Source organism: Pterocles gutturalis, unplaced genomic scaffold (assembly GCF_000699245.1).
Source record: "Pterocles gutturalis isolate BGI_N339 unplaced genomic scaffold, ASM69924v1 scaffold17083, whole genome shotgun sequence".
NCBI classification, from domain to species: domain Eukaryota; kingdom Metazoa; phylum Chordata; class Aves; order Pterocliformes; family Pteroclidae; genus Pterocles; species Pterocles gutturalis.
The window spans coordinates 30,367-42,211 of NW_010120938.1; the positions used below are offsets into that span (position 1 = coordinate 30,367).

The window sequence follows — 11,845 nt, forward strand, 5'->3', positions numbered from 1 at the left end:
TCAAACTCGGCGGCTGGGCACGAACCTCCTTCCTCCCCGGGTCCTGTTTACAGATCTGCTCAGCCCAGCCTGGGTGTTATTACTGCTAAGTGCACAGATAACGCCATCAATAAGCGTACTGCTGATAGCGGAGGGGCAAACATCAGTCCTGCTGCTCCGCAGCTTTCTCTCAGCTTCCGAGTAAAGGCAGCTTCTCCGGGGGAGTGATTTATGGGATCGATCCAGCCAGTTCAATTCATCCTCTCCCCTCCTGCCCTTCTCCTACATGCTTGCTTACTTAATGACTTGGTTAAACTTGTGTCAATACATTGGAGTTAAACAGCTGCTCTTGTTCAACATAAAAGCCAAATTAGGAGGATGAACCACGCTCCCAGGACTGTACAGCTCCTCTGCTCCATCTCAGCTCCAAAGCCAGGAGAGGGCAAGTCAAGCTAGGAACGATCACAGAATCACACAGAATGTTAGAGATTGGAAGGGACCTCGAAAGATCATCTAGTCCAATCCCCCTGCCGGAGCAGGAACACCGGGATCAGCTCACACAGGAACGCATCCAGGCGGGCTTTGAATGTCTCCAGAGAAGGGGACTCCACAACCTCTCGGGGCAGCCTGTTCCAGTGCTCTGTCGCCCTCGCCGTAAAGAAGTTTTTTCTCATAATCAAGTGGAACCTCCTATGTTCCAGCTTGCACCCATTGCCCCTTGTCCTATCACTAGATGTCACAGAGAAGAGCCTGGCTCCATCCTCCTGACACTCACCCTTCACGTATTTATAAACATTGATTAGGTCACCCCTCAGTCTCCTCTTTTCCAGGCTAAAGAGACCCAGCTCCCTCAGCCTTTCCTCATAAGGGAGATGCTCCGTTCCCTTCATCATCTTTGTGGCTCTGCGCTGGACTCTCTCTAGCAGTTCCCTGTCCCTCTTGAACTGAGGGGCCCAGAACTGGACACAATATTCCAGATGCGGTCTCACCAGGGCAGAGTAGAGGGGGAGGAGAACCTCTCTCGACCTACTGACCACCTCCTGATGCCTCATCTTTGCAGCCTAGATGCACAGTGTCATTGGTAAAACCACAGCAGGTCCCAACATCTCATTTCAGGCACATCTTTAAAGGAAAAACCTCCAGTTTCACCCAAACTTCTTTTCCCCAGCATATATTCAGACTCTTGGCGTCCATTTCCCCGTTCTGCACCACCACCCCCATTTACAACCACAGCACTGAAAAACACCCAGGTTTGTTCATGTCTTGCATGTAAATCGTTGGCTTTGTTCAACAAGGAGGCCACCAAATAGCTCCTGGGAGATCCCAGTCCCCTGCCAAGCTCTAGGATGGGCTCCAGAGAAGAGCCAGGCACCCAGAGGAGAGCGCAATGGCACTCGGGGGATCCCAGAGCATGGAAACGAGGAGCAAGGACACGGTCCTGCGAGCAGGCTGCAGACATCGATGATGTGTGGGAAGGCAGAACAAATCTAGTTAAGGGTATTCATGAAAACCTGCCCAGACCAAAGCACCCAGCCGCCCCCACAGCAGCACCAGGGGTTGGTCAGACGTTAAACACGACTGTTGCGCTGGCAGACGTTAAACGCGACGGCCGCACCGGCGCACGCTGGGTGTTCTCACCCGGCAGCAATGGGCCCCTTTCACTCTTATTTTCCGTCCCTTTAGTCACATCCCCACACATGATAACCTGTGCTCCCCCACCCACTCCTACCCCTAATCAGCTCCTGGGGAAGTGGTTCGTGGCTCTGAATTTCCAGCTGGCGTGTTTGCCAGCTGCAGGAACCGCAGGGCTTGGGGGTTCATCCTGGGACACACAGACAGCTCCTCTCCTTCCACGGAGAGGTCCATCCTCTCCTGACGGACCCTCTGGGCTCACCAGCTCAGCCAGCAATGCCAGATCCCCATTACCAGCCACAAAACCAGCTCACCAGAGTCCCAAGAGAGGAGCCAGTTCACCCTGCAGCAGGAGAGGGAGCAGGGACAGCCCAGCTTGGACCTAAAGCATCCCCAGTCCCGCAGGGCTGAGCCGGTGGGGTCTGCACATCAGGCTCCGTCTCCAAAGTCAGCATCAACAGGTCATAGCTGTCACCCCCAAAACCTTCCTGCCAGAAGTGCCTCGAACTGCACTGCGGCTAGACTGGGAGTTTCACCTTTTGGGTCAGTTTGGGTATCCGTGCCCTGGATCAAGGCACAAAGTAATGGTCTGCTTGAGAAAAACACATCTTAGGAGCCACCAAAAAGCAAGGGAGTGGGGAACTCAAGTGGATCTTAGCCAAAGCAGTGAGGCTAAGCACTCCCAGCACAAGGCTGTGCCAGGAGATTAGCTCTCTACTCGCCCAAGCCATGGCACAAATTAGTCACCGCAGCTTGTGGTTTTACCAGTTGGCACATCCTGTGCCGAGGCCGTTGACATGGGGCAAGCCAGCAGGTCTATAAAGGAGCTGATCCCCATTGGCCGCCCTTGGCAGAGCCCAGAGCTTCTCACTGAGTAATTAATGGAACGACAATAATAGAACCAAAGTAAACAAGGTGGGAAAAAAAAAAAAAATCAATGAGCCGGGAGCAGAGGCCGCAGTGAGCAGGGAGCAGTCCTGACGGCTTCTGCCTGCGCCTCGGTCCGTCGGGAAGACTCGCGTGCATCCCGGTGGCACTCCAGCGAGGGGTTTTAACATCGGGTCTCACCGAGGCAGGACCAGCAGCGGCTCCGCTTGGCAGGAAACAGGAGGTAAGGGCTGGGGCTGGGCTGCTCTCGGCAGCACACGGCTACGGGGTCCAGGGGATGGGACACGGGCACCGCTGCTGCGTGCAGCCTTCTCTGGGCGCTTGGGAACCTCCTGATGCAGCTCGGATCAGGATTCCATCTGATCCTGCTGATTTTATGGCCTCTCCCATCCCTGCCCTGACCCCGAGGCACAGCAGGTCTGGCCCCAGGAGAAGGGAGGGCGTTTGCTCCTGCGCCACTAAGTCAGGAGAGGTTTGGAGCCAAGGACGGGGAAGAGTTTGAGATCAATCCGTACCAGCAGAAGCGCACTGAATCCCCACAGGGAGACAGAGCATCTCAGTGCATGCACAAAAGAAGAGGAAAGCACAGAAATTTCAACCCCTTCTCAGACAACCTCACCCCCAAAGCGTCTACATAGAATTTCCCCCACCCTCAAACACATCTCGGGGTTCTGCTTTCCTCCAGCCAACCCCCACTGCAGCCAGAGCCGCCCTCCGGAGTGAGAGCACCTTTCCATACGGGGAATCTATGGGGAGGCTGATCTTGCCCCGTTGCTGTGCATGAGCAAGATTTCTCCCTCATGGACAATACGGTCCCACTGAGATTTTCCCAAAAGCTGGAGAGAAAACCTCCCAGGCTCTGCCTGTTTATCTGGACCAATCCCTCCAACTTCTCTGTGTCACCATGCTTGTGGGTCTGTGCTTTTTCCTCTGTGCTACAATTAGAGAAAGAAAGAAAACCAGGAGTTAACCCTGTCCCACTCCCAGCCCTCCCAGGTGGGAGGCTGGATCTTTTGCCAGCAGCTTGGGTCAAAGCTTACAGACCCTCTTTTATTCTCTCCGGCTCTGCAGCAATTTGTGCAACCACACGAGGAACGCGGTTTAACTCTCAGAGCCCCAACACGCAACGAAGAGGTTGGACCCAGCAGCCAAAACCAAACAGCTCTGAATTTCAGGGCAGGTCTGAGCTTGCTCTGTGTTCCCACCCAATCCTTACAGCAACCAAGGGAAAGGAGGAAACCTGAGTCCAGGGCGGCACGCGGAGGAGGTGTGAAAGGTGAGGACGGGAAGGATTTGGTCACCTCTGGTCCCAACAGCTCCACGTACTGGTGGGGCAGGGCAGAGACATCCAAAACCCATTTTCTCTGGACAGCTTTTGGCAGAAGGGCCTTTTCCCAGCGCCCTGCCATGACCCTGTCTAATGGGGGAATTTAACGCCCAGCCTGGGCTAAACACCAATCCCTTCCCCCCTTCACCCAGCTTCTGGAGAGGGAAGGGGAATCTGCAAAGCAAGCAATGTCACCACCCAAGTGGCTTTTACAACAGAGCAGGTCTTAGAATGACCCCTCCATCCTTCTCACTTTTAACCTCCTCTTTGTCCAGCGTGACCCCCAGGCAGACGAGCCATGTTGGGCAGCAAAGCCTCAAGGCAGAAGCCTTGCCATCACTGCAAGAGCAGGCCAGCCTCGGCCCCGCCAGACACCTCCACCATCCACTACGAGAAGTTCTGGCTGTACCGGCACTGCTCCTCGGTGCAGCAGAGGGACAGGCAGGCGCAGAAAGCCGGGCAGCTCTTCTCCGGGCTGCTGGCCATGAACGTGGTGTTCCTGGGCAGCGCCTTCATCAGCAGCGTGATTTTCAACCACGTGGCCATCACGCTGGCGGACGTCTGGATCCTGCTTGCCATCCTCAAGGTTTTCTGCCTGTGCTGGATCACCTACTACCTGCTGGGCACCAGCCGGCAGCCGCATGCCGTGCTCTACCGGGATTCCCACGCGGGGCCCATTTGGATTCGGGGTAAGTTCTGCTTTTATTTATCATGTCATGCCTTTCCTCTTCTTCCCAGGGCTTGATAGAGAAGATAAAGAAATTCTTCCCCCACTACTAAAGAGCTTGAAGCCACAGGAGATGTGGTTAGAACCAGCCAACTGCTGGCCAGCTTGTGGTGCAAAGCTTGGGGAAGATGGGGACATAGCAGATGCCACGGAGAGGAACTTGAGCAGCCAGGAAAGTCTTGAACTCGGCTTCCATTCAGCCTCCAACACAACCTCGCCCTGCAGCCCCTTCCCGAAGCACAACCCAGGCATCTCCCAGCACCTGAGCACAGTGGGAGAGATGCAGGGAAGGTTCTGGGCATGGCCACTTTGCAAAGTAAGAGGAAAACCACCACGTTTATCCTTCCAGGGCGTCAGCGACCCCGTGCCATCCTCGTCCTTGTTTAACATCACGGCAGTCCTGTTTCCAGGGGAAGATTCCTGCCCGGTGAATCACATCCCAGTGACACCCAGGGTTTCCTGGGAGATTTCCCGTCAGTAGTTTTGCTGTTTTGTGAAATGCCACTTCTCCAAGCTGCCTCTGGTCTATCACAGAGTTTCTAATCAGCACATAGCCTTGTTAACTGAGCAGGGAGAATTAAAGGGAAGAAAGTCGCAAGGTACCCGAGTCCCTAAAGCTGCAGAGAGGTGTCCAAGGGAAAGGGAGAAACAGTTAAAGGGTCCCAACTTCTGCAGACAGGTGCTGCCAAAAGCCTCAGCAGACCTGCGTTCATCTCAGGTTTTCTCTGCGAGGCAGAAACCGTCCCCTGTCATTAGCTTACCTCTGTCTCTCCAGATTGCACAGAAAAGGCCAAACCCCATGTCTTTGTTTATTTACTGGTGCTTTTGCTGTTTGCCCAGGGTCAGTGCTGCTGTTCGGCACTTTCAGCATCCTCCTGAACGCGTTTCAGATCGGCTACAGCTCAATCCTCATCCACTGCAAATCCAGGGTGGAAATTGTGTTCCCCAGCATCGAAATCCTTTTTGTTTGCACCCAGGTACCGTACGTTACCCTTCTGGAAGGTCGCTTGTTCTCCCTGTCACACTCCTGGGAGCCCAAGGGGTGGGAGGAAGTGGGGAGACGTGGGAAAGTGGGTGCACAGGCGGCATTCTCACGAGCATTAAAGGCATTAAAGTACCACAGGCCATTTCAAATACCACCCACCCACACTCCTGATGCGCCAGACTGAGAAACAAAGCAGCAAGATTTAGAAAGAAATCACTCTAGCAATACCTGACATACTGTAAGATCCAGAAGGGTTTGTTCTGAACCATCAAAGTAGGGAGAGAAGAGAGGGAATTTCAGATTTTGCCCAAGATGTCTTGACACCAGTCTGAGTCCCAGCCTCTCCATTTCCTAATACAACCACTGAACGAAACCTCTTGTGTACAAAAATATTTTTCACCATTTGCAACTTATTATTCTGACACCAACCCTGTTCTTTCTGTGCCCAAAGCCATATTTGAAAAGCAAACTAGTTCCCATCTCAGCAGCAAATACCCCCATACACACAAGACAGAGCAAAGCACATTTCCCAGCTCTGCACCGGGCGCAGGCACACACACGCTGCAGCCACCCCGGGATGCCAGCACACGCCTCGGCACCGCGATGCAGGCACACGCACGCCCTGCTCCACTTGCACGGCGGCAGGTTTGCTCCCATTCGGACACGTGCCTTCCTGCCTGTCTGCCCCTTCCCACCGCGCGTGCGGCAGGCTGCCAGCTTCACGCTGCTCATGTCGTTATTTCTATCTGTTCACAGGCTTTTTTTCTGTGGCATCACTCTAAGGACTGCATTCAAGTCCAGCACAACATCACCAGGTACAAAGAGAGGGGGGAAAAAACCTGCCTTCTGCTCCTCTAAAGAAACTCTTCCTTTCTGCCTGCTTATGATCTCGGTTATTCCTGCTAGAACTGTCTTCACCTGATCTGACATAGACTCTGTATCGTGCATCACACAAGAACCAAGCCATGGCTTGACCAGATCCATCCTCCTTCCCTTGACTGCTGCAAAAACTTGGTTCCTTCCTCCTAACCCCAAATCCCTCCCTGCTGCATGGCTCAGGGACCAATCCATCCACTGGAGGAGGTGGGGTGGCCTCCCCATCCCCATCCCTATCCCTGGGGGATGTCTCAGCCTTCCCTCCCCCAGCTGCACCCAGACCCCAGCCAGTTTCACCAGCGAGCCCAGCATTGCCTGCCCTGCTCCTTGCAAACGGCCAAACAGGACCGTGCTCAGCTGTATTGGGGTGTGCAAAGTCACGCACCGATGCCCATACGCAGAACGGGCACAAACATGCTGTTTGCATGGGTGAGCAAGAAGCAAAGGGCAGCGCCGCGTGGCAGGGGGACACGCAGGTCGAAAGCCATGTCCCCAGGTAACACACTGCCGCAGCACCTTTCTCTGCTCCCAGGTGCGGGCTGATGCTGACCATCGCCACCAACCTGCTCCTCTGGCTCCTGGCCGTGACCAACGACACCATTCACCTGGAGTTTGAGTCCCAGCTGCGCGAGGTGGAGCAGCGGTTTTCAGGCAAGGCTCCTCTCTCCCATCCCTGTTCGTGCTGGGCTGACAGAGGTGATTTCTAGGGAGTTCTTGATCTCAGCGACTCAGATCAACCAACTCCCCGAAATGCTGCAGCTTCCCTGTTATCAGACGTTGTCTCGAGGAGATGGGCTGCAAGGGGAGAACATCTTCACCTGGAGGGGGATAATCTGCTACGAAACCCTGGCACTGAGGGCTAGGAAAGGAAAACCCCACCATAAATCAGCATTTTTGTTCACGTTTACCTGTCGACTGCAAGCAGAAGATTGCAAGACTAGAAGACACTCGTGTAATTGCTGTGCTTTTCTTTCTGAGGATATAGGGGGGAAAAAGGGGGAAACTAATATTTTTCAAGGGTAGAGACAGAGAGGGCGTCACTGCCAAGGAAAGGGCGTCTCTCATCCAGCCCCTATGGTGTTGGCCAGAAGGAGCGCTACATATTTGGGAAAAGACATTTGCTAAACCCTGTTAGTCTGGATACTCGCAGCTTTGAGGGCCAAGTGGTGATCACTTAACTTCCTCCTGATCACCACTTCTGAGATGTATAGACAGATGTGCCTGCACACAAGAAACTCCCAAACATAGCCATGAAATCCCAGCCATCTCCCTCTTAATTGTTGCCTCCCTCTTCTCACGCTGCAGGCAACGAGACCACCTCGTGCACATGCCCAAACACGACCATCTGCAAAGTCTTCCAGAAGGGCTACATCCTGCTCTACCCCTTCAACACTGAGTACTGCCTCGTCTGCTGCTCCGTGCTCTACGTCATGTGGAAGAACGTGGGGAGACGCATCAGCCACCACCACGTCTCTCACGTCAAGCCCAAGTTCAAGCTCCAGGGGGTGGTTTTTGGGCCACTGCTGGGTGCCACTGCTGTCATCATCGGGATCTGTGTCTTCATGATGTACCAGATCCAGGCCACCGGTGCAGCCCCCAACTTCCAGGTCTTCGTGATGTATTATTCCTACTACATCGTGCTCCTGCCGCTGATGAGCGTGGGCGCAGTGATTGGGACAATCATCCACGCCTTGGAAAAAAGGGAGCTGGACACGGTGAAGAATCCAACCCGCAGCTTGGATGTGGTCTTGTTGATGGGGGCAGCCCTCGGCCAGATTGGCATGTCCTACTTCTCCATTGTTGCCATTGTGGCCACTGACCCCAGGGACCTGTTGAACAGTCTCATCCTGTCCTATTCTGTCCTCCTCATCTTTCAGAACATCACTCAAAATGTCTTCATCATCGATGGGCTTCACCGGCAGCCCATTGTAGCAGCGACTGAGGCCAGACACACGGGACACCCTGGACAGCACGCAGCGGCTTCAGAGCTGCCTGGTGAAGAGGAGAACACGACAAGCACCAAACAGGAGCACATGCAGATGTCTCCCGGCACAGAGGAAGAAACGAAAGAAGAGCAGAATCATGAAGCCTCTGACCAGAGACGAGTGAGCATGCTGGAGCTGGGAGAGGAGATCCGGAAAGCTTCTCTGTCCTATATCCATAGCTACTCTCACCTGAGCTGGAAGAGGAGAGCGTTAAAGGAGATCTCGTTCTTCTTGGTTTTGTGCAACATCATAGTAAGTATTGCTCTCTCTGCTACCTCACCGCTTGGCTGAGCCATGATGACCTGTGATACAGATGTGCTCGCCTTGTCTTTCTCTTGGGCCGCTATTCCAGACAAGAAACCTTTGCTCGCCAAGTTTTAACCTACTGGTGAGGCAAGACCAGACTGGTTTTGCTTTAATACCCCCCTCTCACAATTATAAGGGCTCTCTTCTAACCTGAGTCAAATATGGCCAGGTTTCCTGGGTGCAGGAAGGAGAGAGCTAATAATTCCTTACGTGCCAAAAATTTAGCCTCTGAAAAAGTTACCAAACTCACTGAGGGTGTTTCATGAGATAGGTGGAGAAACATGAGGCATCAGCAGTGAGTCTTTGTAAACATGAGTCTCCAGGATTTAAACTCACCCAATAAAGTACACTGTGCTCCGGGATCTTGAATCAACACGGACCTTCACTGCAGCCGTAATCCAGGGAAAACAAATTGGCCAAGGAAAGATGAAGCTGGCAGGGGCAGAATGAGGCTATCACTAGGTTTCCAGGAATTCGACAGGATTTGACTTATAGAAAGGAGCCAGCAGCATAACCAGGGGATTTTCCTTCTCTTCCCTGGCAGGGAGACTTCTCTGATACCCTTGAAATATTCCTACAATGACCTGAGCCACTGCTGAGGTTAAAGCGCAGGTAGGAGACACTTTGCCATCCTCTGACTTCTGCTCTTTTTTCCTTACACCTCTGTAGCTGTGGGTCATGCCCACATTTGGAGCTCACCCTGTCTTCGAGAATGGACTGGAAAAGGCATTTTACGGCTACTCCACCTGGTTTGCGATCGTGAACTTTGGCCTCCCCCTGAGCGTGTTCTACCGAATGCACTCTGTTGGGGGACTCCTGGAGGTCTACGTCACAGCCTGAACCAAGCTGAGTCCCCACCCCAGAGCTGGGGTGAAACGACGACGGTGAACAAAGATGCACTAAGCAGCGATATGCACATGGAAGAAGAACAGGACATTGGTTTATATTATCACTTTTTCTCCATAAAGAACAGACTCAAAGCCCATAAACAAACTGTCTCGCTGCTCTAAGGAAGCACGCTGGGTCTTCTCTGTAGTCTGCCAGTCGTTGCTGTATGGTAGCAAGGGGGACTTTACCAGCTCCTACCAAAATCTTCCAGATAAAAGAATGCAAGAGCAGCCTTCAACAAAAGCAACAAAGACTGACCTACACTCCACAGAATTCCAAAAATGCACAGTCATGGACCACCAGCCCCACCACTGCTCACCAACCCGTCCTGCAGCACAGCAGAGACCTCTCTGTACCAGGCACACCAGAAGCACACACAGCCACAGCCACTCAGAAATGAACCAAATGTACACCTTCAATGTGCAATTTTCAAAAAGATGCTGGTAGCTGCTTTGCTGGTCGTAACAGGGAGTATTTCTGTTTGCTCTGGGTGCTGACACCTGGCACGCCAACTGGTGCGAGTCCTGTAGGACCCAGCCCCTCTGAAGTGCCCAGCCTTCGCTGCCAAGCTCAGTACTGCAGAGCAGGACAGCCCCTCAGACCTGCACCGGTTCACGTGCCTTCTCCCATTATCGAAAGGGGAAGCCATAGCTAAGGCACTGCCTTGCCTTACTGAGAACAGACACTATTTCTCCTCACAGGCACTCACAGCCTCATGTGAGCAGCACTACTACAGCTGATCTTTATCTGATGCTCCTCGTGCAGGATGTTATCTCTGGTGCGTACCAGCATGGGTCCCACCCTTGCACACAGAGCTGCTGCCAAATCCACTGTGAATCCCTCCCTACCCCAGCACTTCCATCCTCACTGCTGCTTTGCACATCCACAAACATTTCACAGGGTGCACTGCGCACAAGGGAACAGCGCTGCGCAGCGTGGTGCCCGCTCAAAGACCCGTTAGTGCTCGTTCCACAGGAGCTGCCTGCGTTGAAACACATGGGAGGAGCACGGGGGCTGGCAGCTCTGCGTCCTGAATACAGAGCCTGATGGATGGAAATAAAGAGAGATTGAATTTTCACGTCTGTCTTGTGAAATCTCTGGGTTTGCTCTGCACTCACCAGAGACCAGACTCAAAGAGAACAGACATTGACTGACACCACTCTGGTGTTCAGAGGTTATACGAGATTTAAGGGCAGGCCTTGCTTTACAATCAATCCACATTTGCTGTCAAAACCTTTCATAACTCTTAATCAAGGCCAAAGTAGCATGGTACAAAAGGCACCTGCATTATTGCTTCTGTTCCTCTGTGAATCAATCCCAGAAGCAGCGTGGGTTTAGGATCAGAGGCTATTTATGGTTTTTTTCTGTGATCCCCCAGAAAAGCAAACTCCCCCAAGACAGTATGGGATGCGAGCTAGAAACTCCTGGGCGCACACATCCCATTCTCCTTAGGATTCAGCATTCAGGCAACGATAGCACCTTCCTGTGAAACTACGAATGAGAATGACTGCAGGAGCATGAACTTTGCCCAGCAAGTGTTTTTACTTTGGCCTGTGTCAACAAAAATATGACATGAGAAATAACAGCTGGATAAATTAGAGTCCAATAAAGTTAATTATTATTCTCATTTCACAGTTTGTACCATGGGATCTACAGGGGATACATGTCAAGTTCTGGCCCTTTCCAGTGATGAACAGGACCTCAAACCTTCTCCCTAGTTCTTGACAGCCTGGGTACAAGCAGTGATGTACTTCACGGGCAGACCCATGACCTGGATTTTATCTGAGGTGTAACAAATAAAACACTGCTTAAGTTACTGAGCCTCCACTGAGCAGGTGACTTTTGAGATCTCCCACTGAGATATAAATACTAAGTCCTGTACACACTACACATAATTATGGTCTAAAACAGAAGTCGGTTTGTGATTTTTTGCTGGTAAACAGGATGGACTAGCTGAATACACGATCAGCACGAACAGGAACGAAGGCCACCAGCTCCAACTCTGACACAGTCACTGTAGATCAGATGAGTGGCCAAGGCCCTCTATGTCCTTTTGTAACAGCATGCAGTTCTAACACTGCAGCTGAAGGTAACAAATCCCACAATGGGCAACAGCAAAAGCACTCTTCCAGGCCAAAGAGCAATGTGGGGTCCCAGGTTTCAGCCCTGTCACTTAGGAGGGTTCTAGTTCTACATGACTCAAGCTCTGGACTGATTTGTGTCTGTCTCCAGGAGGGGTCAAAGCATGAACG

At 52.6% G+C, this 11,845-nt stretch overlaps 1 protein-coding gene across 1 annotated transcript; it reads left to right on the forward strand.

Annotated features, from left to right (window-relative positions):
• Positions 1–4,124: 4,124 nt before the first annotated feature.
• On the forward strand, positions 4,125–9,545 carry OTOP3 (otopetrin 3). The gene is made up of 6 exons (XM_010077080.1): positions 4,125–4,515; positions 5,394–5,530; positions 6,295–6,353; positions 6,947–7,065; positions 7,720–8,651; positions 9,375–9,545. Exons 1-6 carry the CDS (start codon positions 4,125–4,127, stop codon positions 9,543–9,545), a joined length of 1,809 nt encoding a protein of 602 aa, XP_010075382.1.
• Positions 9,546–11,845: the final 2,300 nt, after the last annotated feature.